Below are 14806 nucleotides of genomic sequence, written 5' to 3'. Positions count from 1 at the left end.
ATCTCTTGGTGCTGTTCTGGCTTGTTTAATTAAAGTATCAGAAATTATTAGACTCAAATTATTTCTTGATCTAGCGCTCAAATTCTCCTGAAAAACAGCTTCTTTTGCCTCGGTATTTAAACCTTTATCAGTGTGAGGCAGACGACTTTCCACACGAATGCAACAGGATTCATGTAGTACAATATAAGTTTGGAGGCAGAGCCTAATTAGCCTCTAAATAATTAGACAAACAAATCAGATTTGGCTACACTGGGCTACCATGAACGTTTAAAAAGTTGTGTCTCCTCTCCCGTGCTCCTCCATGTTAATGTGCAAAAAACCTCACGCAACTTTAGCATGCAGTTGTGAAATTCAAAGCAAAGATCTTATTTGTTTTTTTCCTTAGAAGGGTGGGAGTAAAAAAATCACCAAGTTCGAAACACGACATAAGTTGCATTCAAGGAGGGTAGTCATGTCTGTTACAGACTTCAAAACAACGGATGAGAAAGTTTCCCTACATCACAGCCCCGAGAAGGAGAAAACTCTAAGACATACTGGTTTTTTCTCTTCAGCATACGCTGTGAAAAAAATTCGGGTTGGAATCTGTTTGCTTCTGGTGGAGGTGTGTGAGAGGTTCACTTTCTTTGAAGTCGTCTGCAATATGATCCCCTTTTGCACTGTCAAGCTTGGCTACCCCAACTACCAGGCAGCCATTTTGAACTTGTGTTTTATTGGGACTTCAATACTTAGCCCTGTGTTTGCGGGATGGCTTGCTGATGTCTGTCTAGGAAGAAACAAACTGGTATACGCTTGCTTATGTCTACATTTTCTAGGTGAGTGTCCTCTTCTGACTGGATCGTTTTGCAACTTAATTGAATAGCTTTTCGTTAGAGTTTTTGCTCTCTCTTATTCTTATCTTGCTCTTAGTGTAAAATGGGATAAATGAGGTAAGAATGTTGTTCCAATTTACTTTGTTCTCTGTATTATTTGAGGGATGCTAGTTAGCGTGTGTGCGTATGTGTGTGTGTCGATGTGTGGATGCTTTGATGCCTATATTGTTGCACTGATGGTGTTTTATTATAATTATCTCTTCACATATCTGTCTTCTGTACTCCTTCAAACACCCTCCTTTTTCCCCTTCCTACCCCAAGCCCAAATCCGTGACAAATTCTTATGTGAGACATGAAGTTCATTTGCTTCACAACCAAGATGAAATGTGCTAAAAAGGTTTTTGAAGTTCATGTAGAATAACTGAAGAATGTTTTCATCAAAAGGTGGTTTTTAATTAGTCATAGGGTAATTAAGATTGTGTATGGAGACATGATTTCTATATTATGAACTATGGCTACATGCTAAATAAATGAATGAATTCAAACACTACACTAAGCTTCTTTACATAGAAAAAAAAATAAATATATCTACAAAACTTCGGGAGTGAAGTGATCATGAGAAATTTGGGGGGAAATACCAAGATTGTTTGACAAGGTATAGAAAGTAAGTTGATGAACAGTCTAGAACAGGCTAAAAAGTTCAGGTTGTTCTTCTGGACAACAAGGAGTCACTGAAGATATGATGAAAAACATCTGGGAAATGTTTTTCTTCAATAAGCAGGATAGGCAACCACAGTGAGAGGTTAAATAGAGGGAGACCAGAACATCTCAGGAGGATGGTCTAGGAGAAGTGTCAATCCAGGAGAGAACATGTGAAAAACCATAAAAACTTGGCAACTAAACAAGAGCACAAATATGATGGAGGAACAGAAATTAACCAAGTTTCTGAGCTGAGGAACTTAGGAAGCTAGTATGTGGTTCACCGACCCTGTGAAATGTAGCAGAAATGCAGGTTTGGAGACAGGGGAGAAGATAAATGAGGAAGGATGGATATCAGGTATTCATCATATCCCCCAATTTCAGGCAGGTAATAAATTACCATTTACCATTCACCAATGAGAGGGTGATGCAAACTCACAACTCTTCACCAAGTCAGCTTTGTTAAGTAAAAACAAAGTCACTGCATGGCAAATATTTATTCCACATTCAACAAATATTCTTCAGTGACCACTCTGGCATTATCCCAGGATCTGGGAATGCAACAGAAAAGAAAGCAGTCTCTTCTCTGCCAATGTTGACTTTCCAGTGTGGGAAAGAGAAAATAAACAAGCAAATGATATTATGTCAGGTGCTCAGCAGTGCTGTGATGAAAAAGATAGGTGGATAAGGGGGAGACAGGGCAGACTACACAGTCACATGGTTGCTGTTCTGTATCAGGGAATGGTTTCTGATAAGGAGACGTTTAAGCAAGCGTCTGAATGATTTACTTTTCTTGGCTTGGTAACAGGCCATATCCATGGCACTTGGCAACTCTTGTTTAACATGGCAATTCCTATCAGTCTCAATTTCCGTGTAAGCCATCAGACTAGGACTGAGTCCCAATTTTAGAATTTGACAAATAAAAGACCTAAGTCAACTCCACATCCATTCATTTTCTTACTAAGAGGTACTTCCTTTGTGCCCCCCACTCATGGCTGCCATCAAATTCCAACCAGGCGCTGTGTATCAGAGGTTCTATCAAAAATGTGTTTCAAATGCTTCTGTTTCAAATGCTAACCCTTAGCTCAAAAATGCAGCTTTCTTTTTCTTGACCATTACAATGGCCTATTTACTGGGCTATCAGACGTCAGTATGACTCCAATCCATACACCTTTCTACTAACACTAAGAATAAATAAGAATAAATCTCTATATATCTATATAAATCTCAATATAAATCTATAAAATAAATCTATGTATCGGCTCTATTATCTAAAAAATAAAATCCAATTTTGTACATAAGAATTTTTATAATCTATCCCAAATTTACCTTTCCAGATTTTTGTCTCAATATATGACCCCAACCATGCTGAACTTTTGGTTGCCTCTAATCCCTTACTTCTCTAATGTTACTTATGCTTATTTTTCTATGCCTGAAATTGTCAACCTTCCTTTATCTTTCTATCCCCAAAATCCTGTCCTTCCTTCAAGACCCACCTTGCTCAACCACATTCTAATCATACCTCTATAATTTCACTTACCACATTATAATCTAATTTCCACTGGATAGTCTTCTCTGATGGACTCACTAGCTCCTAGAGAGGAAAGCCAGTGGACCCCCACCACCTAGCAGAGGATATGACCCAGCCTGGTGTTTTACACAGAGCTATCCAGTGTGCGTGCTGGTTAGGCAGTGTACAACACAGCACACATCAGAGAGGAGACTGTCTATCATACATGTTGTAGACTTGTATTTTTATGACTTCAGTTTTACAACAGATAAAAATAAAGTTTTGATCTAATGAAATCAGTATATTACAACATTTTCTCAAAAGATGGAAGTAGAGTGTCTTTCCAATTTACACAAAGGTACCACTAAAAGTGCTTTGTCTTTAAGTATATGGCTGCTGCAAGAAGAAACTCTTCTGCCCACCCCCTCGGGATAACCCTTAGCCTCACCAGGCCTCACATCACACTTCCAGAGACAAGGAGGACTGAGTGGGAGAGAGAAAGCAGTTGGTATCATACCCGGCCAAACTTAATAGGAAACATTTCAAACTCAGTAATTTAAAGGGCCCGCTCTCATGGTAAATCAATTTGTTACCACCTATTGAGCACATATATTCTTCAGATTGTAAAAGCCACCCTAAGGGAGATAAAACATTAGACCCAATTTCTGCCTTTAAGGAACTTATAGTCCAATTGAGAAAACTAAGCATATACAGCCACCATATAAAAAATCACACCAAAAACATGAATGTCAAATTAACAAAATGGAGGACAAAAGTAACAGGGAGAAGCCATTTTTAAACACTAATCAAATTGACCAAAAAAAAAAAAAAAGGATGATTTGACCAGTTGATAGGAATTATGAAAAGTGGCAGATTATATCTGGGTTACTCTGTAACATTGGGCAAATCACTTAACCTCACTGAACCGGGGTTTTGTTTTGTTTTTTTTTTTTTTTTGAAAAACTGGAATAAGAAAATCTATCTTCTGACATCACAAAGTTTTTCCAAGATGAAACAAATAATACATATAAATGTTTTACAGAATTTAAAGAGCTTAGCAAAAGTATAGAATTGAATCAAAATTTCTATTAAACAAGGAAAGTGTTCAAGCCTAGTGCCTGTGAGATGGAAGTGAGAAGAGGCTCAACCCCCACCCCTTGTGCCTTCCTGTCCTCCCCCGCCTCCCACCTAGTACCAAATCACCCACCTCACCTTCTCACTTCTGTGTGCGCCAAGATGGCTCTGCTCAGGAGCATAAGAAGTGAGAGAAATCAAAGGGCATGAAAAAGAGAAAGAGAAGTAGAAAAGGAAAAGAGATCTATGTTCTTCTTACCGCTATGATAATATTCTCCGTAAAACATTTTCTTTAACAGGCTCCTAACAAGTCTGAGATCTTCGAGTTTTCTATCACTCTAGCGACTGAGAATAACCCTTACTAACTGGTTTTCTTTGGGGGGTGAGATTACAGGCATTGCTTGTTTCTTATATGATATATTTCCAAATTTTGTTAAAATGGACATGATTTGCTTATACATTCTGAGAGAGAAGATAGGTCAAGTTTAAGGGGGGGAAACTAGGCCTCTGGATTAATTAAAACACATAGTGAAGAAAATTTTCACATTTAGAAAAATCATGGTATCTCCAGAATTGCAGTGACCAACAAATATTTCACGAACGCAATCACATAATGATGGTCCTTGCACAGGAAAAACCTTATTTATAATGTGGTTTGGTGATTCACTTGGTCTATGCCGTATTTATTCTTTTTTTTTCTCTATCTACAGGCACTGCTTTGCTATCTGTGGCTGCTTTTCCCTTGGAAGATTTCTATATAGGCACTCACCATATGATTAATAATATACCAAAAAAGGAGCAGAAGGGGCTGTTTTACATGGCACTATTGGCCATCTGCCTTGGCACAGGCGGAATGAGAGCCATTGTCTGTCCACCGGGTGCTTACGGCCTTCAGGAGTATGGATCCCAGAAACAAATGTCTTTTTTTAACTGGTAAGTAGCACTGGGCTAGGAGTGAAATGAGGCTTATGACATTCCTCTCCCTTCTGGGATTTCTCATTGCTCTCTGGTCCCATTTTGATGGTAGAAAGTCAGTGTTTGTCATTGACTGGCCTGGGTCAAGTGACGATGGGACAGTGCCTGTGACAATGAATCAGCCAGTAAGTGTGGGAGCCTAGGAGTCAGGTACAGACCAGCGTGGCTTACCAGCACCTTCTGGGACACAAGAATGCATTCACCTTACAAATAAGCGTGAAGTGGCTTGTCATACTGAACAGAAGGTGGCTTTGGAGCCAGACAGACCTCGACTCGACTTAACACAAGCTATCTGACCTTGGTAAAGTCATTTATTCTCTGTAAGTTTCAGTTTAATCATTTGTGAAGGGTTATCAATAATACCTCTTCTAGGGTTTAATTAGAGGCACGTAGTAGGTAATCATAAGTGGTAGCTGTTATTAGTTCTGTCTACACTGGAAGAGATGAATTTGACAGCGATTATAAATTCACAGGACCGTGCAGAGAGAAGATAAAAAGGACAGAAAAAGGGTTTTACAATTTGTTGAAACATCAACCAGCACTTCTGTTTGGCATCCACTTCACCCTTCACACCTAAAAGAGTTTGTATTTCGTGAAAATCAAACCACCTTTCTGTGAATCTTTTTCTCTCCCAGTGAATTCTTACACAGTTTTATGTGGCTTTAAGGAACCAATTTTTATTATCATATACAAATTCAAAAAAAAATTCGATCTTCAGGTAGAGTATTTTGGTGTTATTATTCATCAGTGAATGTCAAGTAGATCTGAGATACATTCTTTTGTTCCCTCTTTTCTGTGAAATGAATTGTCAACATTTTTCTAAATATTCTGTCTTTCCACCAATGTTAGCAATGGAAAAACTCATTGCACAAACAGAATCAGACAAAACGTTTAAAGAAAATTCATACTTAAAGCATTAAATGAAAAAAAATTAGCATAAATAATCTCTGTATATATAACTATCCAAGGCAGTTTCTTTCCTTTTTTCTCTCTCCCTTTTTCTTTCTTTTCTTTCCCTTTCTTTCTTTTTCTTTCTTCCTTTCTTTCTTTCTTTCTTTCTTCCTTTCTTTCTTTCTTTCCTCTTTTCCTTCCCTCCTTCCTCCCTTCCTTCCTTCCTTCCTTCCTTCCTTCCTTCCTTCCTTCCTTCCTTCCCTCCTCCCCCTACCTCTAATTACATTAATATTACAAAGCACTCAGGCCTATTTTGGATTCAGTCCAAATGTCAGAAAATAATACAGTTTTCCAAAGGTGGAAGGGACTCTTTACTTCCATATAGCAAATTCTGCCTCCTTGACCTGCCCAAAGGAGAAAGAAAAATCCTTCTTTTTTATTCTATTCGGAGGTTTTAATCCTTAATTAGCAACATCATTTTGATTAAATAAGACTCTGGAGGATTAAGACTGGAGAGCAATCAGTTGTTCTGAAAGATAGCTCTGGAGAATTTATTGTACTGTGGTCTTAGTCATTCAGAGTTGTGTTTAATCAAAGTGACATTTCTCAGTGTTGATTACAAAGGAGACATTATATGAATGAAATATTTCCTTTGGGAAAGGGGGGACTCCCAATGGGTTTGTACTTTAGGCCTTTAAAGGGGGGATGGGGAGTGGGGTGAAAATGAATTTCTGCAGCAGTGAGGAGCCAGGCCAAATTTAGGAGGAGCACATTTCAATGTGGTTTCTTATTATTTTCTAATTTCACTAAAATCTCTAATAAAAAGAATCATGCAGGGGCGCCTGGATGGCTCCTTTGGTTGAACATCCGCCTCTTGGTTTTCAGCTCAGGTCATGACCTCAGGGTCAAGAGATCTAGCCAGTATCAGCTCCCGGTTCAGTGGGGAGTCTGCTGAGATTCTCTTTCTCCCTCTCCCTCTGCCCCTCCTCATCACACTCATGTGCTTTCTCTCTCTCTCTCCCCCCCTAAAAATAAATAAACACATCTTTAAAAAAAAAAAAAGAAAAAAATCATGCAGAAATTTTAAAACCTCAAGTTAAAGCACCTAGAAATGTAGGGCACCTGGGTGGCTCAGTCGGTTAAGCATTTACCTTTGGCTCAGGTTATGATCCCAGGGTCCTGGAATCGAGCCTGGCATCAGGCTCCCTGCTCAGTGGGGAGTCTGCTTCTCCCTCTGTCCCTCCCTGTGCATGTGTTCTCTCTCAAATAAATAAATGGAATCTTTAAAAAAAAAAAAAAAAGCACCTAGAAATGTGCATGAGGAATCAAGGTGTTACTCTTTAATTTGACAAAGGACTCTTTGGATGGTAAGCTTCTTGAAGGCTGAATCTGGTTGTTTCCATTTTTGGGTTTTTTTTTTTTTAAGTTTATAGTACCAAGCTACAGGGCAACTTCTATGGGCAACTGCTTTTTGTAATTTATAGAAAAGAATATTAACTCTATGGCTGTCCGTACTGCAGGGGTGGGTGGCAAGATGAACAGAGACCCTACTGGGCAGTCAGAAGGCTGACAGGATCCTGGCTCTGTCACAGGAGTTTTTGTGCTTTTTGGTCCCTTAACCTCTCCAGGCACCAGTCCCTCATCCACAAAATGGGAATACGCTGGACGGCGGTTGTATAGTTTATATACAAGGTGTCCTAGCACATCATGGGATTCCAATTAGGGTAGCTATTGTTATTAAATGACAAATCAGCTAAAATCATTGTCTAAATTCTGGGTAAGAGGGAACCCGTTTAGGAGGCGGCCATCTTTAAATGGGCAGCGTCTTAATTTAAAATCTATTTCTCCATGTCAAAAATGCCTCTAGAAATTACAAGCTTGGTTAATATAATGAATTTCAGTGGTGTCTTTAAAAAACAGCATACCACTTGAATCCATAGCCACTTGAAGCCTGCATGCGGTTCTATTTTCAGCACAGATGTCAGACGTTCCTGGTTACAGGACCTTTAATGAGATGTGTCATTGCATCTATATCACCTAAAGCTTCCCGGTGATTATGTTCAATAGTATAGACTGGAAGTCTCGAGCATGGAAAGCACCACTTCCGAGTAGAGCTGCCAAGTGTAGGTGAGAAAACCACTCCCAGCCAACATTGCCATCTGGTACTGGATCTTCCTCAACTATGTACCTTATTGAAAGAATAAAGCTAAACTCCCTGAAATCAAGAGGCATAATAATCTTCCAACATCCTTGTGCAGTTATCTAGAATAGAACCTGGCTCTTTCAGCATTTTCCAAGATCTGAGGTGTGCAATTAAGAGTCACCACACTGGAGATCATCTAGGTAAATACACCTGTGCAGAATCTTTTCTGGAAGCAAAAAGAAAGGTGGATAATTAAGTCTGTCTATAACCATAATTTTAAATTCTACTGCAATTAACTTCAAATCTTGCTTCCACATTTCTCTACTTACTTCACCTGGTAATTTGCATCCAATCTGCATATCATAGTCTGTTCCTAACTAGTTACCAGAGTGAATTATACATGATTTAAAAGTCCAAATAGAATATTGGTAGAGTTCTTGAAAAAAATCTAGAGACTAACTTATTTTATCTCAGAAATTTTGAATATTTCTGGTACTCAGATTGAGTCTACATATTTGTCTCACACTAAAATGTTCTGATACTAATACTTACTTGAATTTAATAACTTTTAAGGAAACACTAGAGGTAAAAAATTATTATCCCACGGAATGCTTTTTCAGAAGCTGTTTTAATATTGACTTGAGTGTTGTTTGAAAGCAGCGATTCTCAATCCTGGATGCACAAAAAAGCTACCCGAGGACTCTTAAAAATACTGATTCCTGGGCCTTGGTATCAACGTTTCCATATATATTGGTTTGAGGCAAGATCCAGAGACCAGGATTTTTTTTTTTTTTTAAGCTGCCTAAGTAATCAGGTTTAAGAACTACTGCTCTCAAGCAGTTGTCTAATTTTCAGAATCACTTCAGGGCTTTATTTAAAAAATGTTTCCCAGACCCCACCCACAACTTCCAAGATCAGAATTTCCTGGAAGCAAAGCTGGGGAATGTATACCACTTTTATCAAGTGCTTCAGAATTTTGAAAACAATTCCAGAGATATATGGAAAGAGGATACTAACGTGGTCTAGAGATAACTTTGAAAAGAAATGGACCGAACATCATTTGAGCGCACATACTGGATGCTAGGCGGCTTTGGAAAGTTTTGACGATTCATAGCAATTTTGCACCGCACTTAGAAATCTATCTGATTGAGAAATTCTACCTAATCCTTGAGAAGAGAAACAAAATACGAATATACTTAATTCTGCAATAGTAAAATCATAATTTATAGGGTACATTTCAGCCAACAAAATCAAAGTAGTACATGGAATAATTGTATTAATACTCAAAATATCATCTGAATTGCATACTGAGAAATAGCTTGTAAATAGCTTTAAAAAAAAAAATCTCTAAACCTTCCAAAATTCTATTTGCATGAGCTTTAGCCAAGCTTCTCAAATGCTACCCACCCACTCTAATAACAACAGACACCTCCTTCTTTACTTTTGCCAAAGTTGTAAGCTTTCAGGAAATACATTCAGAATTCCTCTCCAACACATAATTGTGGAAAGCAAAGAATATTAAGGAAAAAAAGAAAGAAAAAGAAAGAAAGAAAGAAAGAAAGAAAGAAAGAAAGAAAGAAAGAAAGAAAGAAAGAAAGAAAGAAAGAAGAAAGAAAGAAAGAGAAAGAAAGGCGGGCAAATTTCTTATCTGTCTTACTGCTCCTTCCTTTTCTTAAGCCCTGCTTGGTCACTTTTCAACTTGGTAGGTATATGAGTAGGGACCTATTTTCATCAGTAAACATGCAGTGGTCTAAAGATCATAAATTAAGGAAATAAGAAAATGATATACAGGAACAATTCTTACAGTTGGGATGTTGGGGGGGCAGGGAAAGAAGGGAGGATCCAAGAGAGAAAGGGAATGAGAATAAGTTAAAAGAAGCAGAGGCAAGGAGAGCAAGAGAGAAAAAGTGAAACATTCTTCTGAATTTCTTAATTAAAAATATACCTTTAACTTTAATCATGCTGTCTATTCACCAAAACCAACACTCTTCCTTCATTAAATGCCTTTCTTTAACTGCAGTGTTGAAAAAAAATCATAGATAAATAGTATTTAGAACTGCAAAATTTCCATTTGCTTCTTTTTTCTCTAAATTCATGGCCGCCAGAGTATTCTTTGAAATACTTCAATGGGTCAATGGTTATGCTAAAAGAAGCAAACATTGACAACCACCATCTACCAGGATATCAGCACCCAAGTGTTTCCTTGAGTTTTCTGAACAATTTTATCCCATTGAAGAACCACAAATCCCCTGGTGAATTATCTCAATATTATTCAATGCAGAATAAAATATTCTCCCTGAACTCTGTAAATTACCAGGAAGACCCGAGAGCTTGCCTTCCCTCTTGGTATCTTCTCAGGTTAAGAAAAACCAATTTAAACCATTTTACCTAAAATCACTGAAAATAACTCTGAAGTATGTCAAAATGGGGCAGCCTAAGAAATGACAAAGTATTTGAACAGCTTTAATCATGATTACTAAATAAGTAAAGGCGAATATTTAAAAGAAATAATCTCAAAAGGATTGCTGAGATTTGCATCAACAAGGTTTCTTTTCCTTATTTGTATTCAATACCATAGAATCACGAAGACAAAAAAAAAAAAAAAAAGACTTATATGTACTCCCAGTTATTTGCAGTTCCCAGTCTGTATTTAAAAGTAGACTAAAGAAACATATTTTTACTGCTGCTTTCAATTTTCCTTAATCACTGGTATTTATTTTGCTTTAGTGCTTTGCTCTCTGACTTTCTGTGTGAGAGGTGCTTTATATATTCAATTTGCTAGTGAGCTATGAGATGAAAGGAGCCTTAATGGTGAGTTTGAAAACTGTGGATTTTTATTTCTTTTATTTTTTTACAGTTGATACATACACAATTTCACCCTTAATTATCTATGGCTTATCCTGTCCATGGATCAATAAAGACATATACAAAACATGCCTGTACTAGGTAATTCTTCCAGAAAATTACACAATCAAATAGGTTGGATGGCATTTGTTAAAATACATTTAGTACTTGATGTGAAATCTCTTCCTATACACAGCTATTCAACACTATAATTCTTTTGTTTCTAACTACCTTTCGCAAGATTTAAGTCTTGGAATAATTGTAATTTCCCTTGACCCTCTTTAGAACGATTTAGTTCACATCACCACGTGGTGTTCCGGGGAGCCACACAATGTCCTCTCGGATTTTCTCAGCAATAGTGAACATTTAAAAGAAGAGTTTCCCAAAGATTGTAAGAACCGCAACCCTGCTTGCAGCTCCGGCTTCTCGCAGTTGCCACAGCCACAACTCAAGCATGCAGCGTGCAACAGCAGGACAGGATGACCCGAGACTGAGCCTAGGAACTGTATCCAGTTGTCCTACCCAACTCGAGCTTTGCATCTTCCCTGCACTGGGACAAGTCTCTGGTAGTGGATTTTAGCAAACCAGTTTCCTCAGCATGGCCATGTTTGATGTTCGATTACTTTCCTAAGTCAATTATTGAAAATTTGTTTTTATATGTTGTTGTTTGATCACTTGATTTTTCTGAGATGCCATGTTATTCATCAATTACTTACTCTCCCTATGGGTGGGCTTAGAACCACGTTATGTCCCGTGGAGACAAAGAATAAGGTGTTGCTGCTGCCAGGGAACTCTACAATCTGTGAGAAGACAAAACTGACAAACGTGAAGTCATTGCGGAATGGATTGTTTTAGAAGTTCAGAGAATTTCTATTCAAGAGAATATTGAATGAAGGAAAAGAGACTTGACACGGGACTTTAGTTAAGTGAGAAAGGTTATAGGGATGGGAGCACCTGGGTGGCTCAGTCGGTTAAGCATCTGCCTCAGGCTTAGGTCATGATCTCAGGGTCCTGGAATCAGCTGAGAGTCTACTTCTCCCTTTCTCTCTCCCTCTGCCTTTCCCCCTGCTTGTGCTTGCATTCTCTCTCTCAAATAAATAAATAAAAATTAAAAAAAAAAAGTCACACGAATGAAAATGACCAACTGTGTTTATAGGACAGCAAAGGGGCAAGGCTAGCTGGGCACGTGTCTCCTTTCCAAATGTACATCACACGCTGATCTCCCTCTCTCCCTTGAGTTTGCTACCCCCACTCCAGTTCACTCCTAGCTCTCCTCCAGACTACAGTAGCTGTGATGGGTCTCCTTACCGGCCCTATGCATAGACCTGACACAATAATCCTTTCTTTTTTTTTCCATTTAAAAGCAGATCATTCCGGGGCGCCTGGGTGGCACAGTCGTTAAGCGTCTGCCTTCGGCTCAGGGTGTGACCCCAGAGTCCTGGGATCGAGCCCCACATCAGGCTCCTCCACTGGGAGCCTGCTTCTTCCTCTCCCACTCCCCCTGCTTGTGTTCCCTCTCTCACTGGCTGTCTCTCTCTCTAATAAATTAAAAAAAAAAATCTCTAAAAGTAGATCATTCCAGCCCCATGATCGATTGCCTTCAAATGGCTTCCCAATGTACTAAGAATAAAAACCAAACTCCCTACTATGGACTTCAAGGCCCTGCATGATCTGGATTGCACTGACTTACTGATCATCTCTTCAAATGCTCTATTCCTTGCTCACCATGCTCCAACTACTGCTCATTTTGTTTCTGAAATCAAGATTGAAGAAAAGTGAAGAACACGACGAAGTTAGCTCAGCACAGTGAAGCTACAGTCTATGTTCTTCATTCAATCTTTACAAAAACCCTGTCTAGAGGGTATGATCCCTATTTTAAAGATAAAGACCCAGAATTCCAGATAGCCTAAGACACAGGTCATGTGATTATCAGAGTTGTCACTCAAATCCATGATCCTGGGGTCCTGGGATCTGCCCCGCATCCAGCTCCCCACTGAGCAATGAGCCTGCTTCTCTCTCTCCCTCTGCCCTTCCCCCTTGCTCGTGCTCACTCTCTCTCACACTCCATCTCTCTCTCTCAAATAAATACATAAAATCTTAAAAACAAACAAAGAAACCAACATGGCACTATGTTCATGACCAACCTCAAGTGGGCCCCTTAGCATTACATAGCAAGTAACCAGCATCCAATATTTCTCCTCCTCCTCGTTTAGATAAGTTCTGACCTTTTCTTTTCCCCTCAAACTTTCAATATCCCCTCCCCATAGCCATGCTTACCAGTTGACTCTGTTTCTTCTTTCACTTAGAGGAAGAAAAAAAAGGGAAGAGACAGGAAGGGAAGGAAAAAGGGTAGAAGGGAGGGAGGGAGGGAGGGAGGGAGGAAGGAAGGAAGGAAGGAAGGAAGGAAGGAAGGAAGGAAGGAAGGAAAGAAGGAAGGAAAGGAAGAAGGAAAGAAGGAAGGAAAGGAGGAAGGAAGGAGAGAGGGAGGAAGGGAGGAGGGAGGGAAAGAAGGAAGGATGGAACAATTAGAACATGTAGAGGAAATGTCACAAGATGAACCTGAGTGGTCACACTCTTGACAGACCCATCCCCTAGAGTCTGGGCACAACCTGTGACCTGACTCCTTCAATAGAATATGGCAGTATATCAATCCCAGATTATGTTGGTATATGGCAAAAGTGAAGGGATTTTGCAATGTAATTGAAGTCTCTAGGGGCACCTGGGTGGCTCAGTCAGGTAAGCATCCAAGTCTTGGTTTTGGCTCAGATTATGATGTCAGGGTCATGGGACTGAACCCCTCAGGCTCCTTGCTCAGTGGGGAGTCTGCTTGAGGTTCTGTCTCCCTCTACCTCTGCCCTTTCTGCCACTCATGCACACACGCTCTCTCCCTCCCTCTTTCTCTCTCAAATAAATAAAATCTTTTTTAAAAAAGTCTCTAGTAATTTGATTTTAAATTAATCAAAGAAGAGATTATCCTGGAATCCTGAGTGGGCTTTATCTAACCAGATAGGCCCTTTAAACCTTTGTGATAATGTTATGTGTTCTAAAACGCAGATCTATTAGTGTTTGCCCAAATGAAAAATTTACCAGAACTCGTAAAACTATACATTCAAGCAAGTATTTTATTGTTTTTAATTTTACCTCATAAATTTTTTAAATTAATGTTATGACCCCACCTCTGCAATGGGATTCTAACAGCAGAGATTTAGATCCAATGAAAGGTTGAGAGGTACAGATTATTTCCCCCAAATTACAAACCAGACCACTGCTACAGGTGCTTAGCTGTGATACTATTTGTTAGGAAGAGGTACTGAAAGTTTTATTCAAATCTCACTCATTTCTTTGGCTTAATGCATGGTCTGGGTATAACCACAGTAGTTCTGAGTTTACTCATACTTTGACAAGTGGAAAAATTGGAAGATTCAACTCTTTAACCATGCAACCCTTTCTGGATTCATTAGGCATGGTTGATTAAGTATTGTCTATGGCTTCTCTACTGCCACAACACGTTGTTGAGGGGCTGCTGTAGAGACAGTATGACCCGCAAAGACTGAAATATTTACTATGAAGCCCTTTGCAGTAAAGGTCAACTTCTACTTTAGAGAAGAGAACACGTTCTTTTCAGATGTGTTCTAAAAAAGAAGGAAACAAAGATAACAAAACTGATAAGACTCTATAGCTGATATGTATACATTGATTAAGAAGTCTAATAAACAGGGGCGCCTGGGTAGCTCAGTTGGTTAGGCGCCTGCCTTCAGCTCAGGTCATGATCCTGGGATCAAGTCCCATGTCGGGCTCCCCACTAGTTGGGGAGTCTGCTTCTCCCTCTCTCTTTGTTCCTCCCCCTGCTCCTTCTCTCTC

General features: G+C 39.1%; 1 protein-coding gene across 1 annotated transcript in view; it reads left to right on the top strand.

Annotated features, from left to right (window-relative positions):
• Positions 1 to 451: 451 nt before the first annotated feature.
• The window catches only part of SLC15A5 (solute carrier family 15 member 5), a 75552-nt gene continuing 61197 nt past the window's right edge, over positions 452 to 14806 (top strand). The window contains exons 1-2 of the mRNA XM_026502340.4: positions 452 to 812; positions 4803 to 5025. Coding sequence (XP_026358125.3) covers positions 452 to 812; positions 4803 to 5025 — 584 coding nt within the window. The remainder of the gene's footprint in view (positions 813 to 4802; positions 5026 to 14806) is intronic.

This window comes from Ursus arctos, unplaced genomic scaffold (assembly GCF_023065955.2).
Source record: "Ursus arctos isolate Adak ecotype North America unplaced genomic scaffold, UrsArc2.0 scaffold_26, whole genome shotgun sequence".
In the NCBI taxonomy this organism is placed as follows: domain Eukaryota; kingdom Metazoa; phylum Chordata; class Mammalia; order Carnivora; family Ursidae; genus Ursus; species Ursus arctos.
This window is presented reverse-complemented; position numbering and strand designations above follow the sequence as displayed.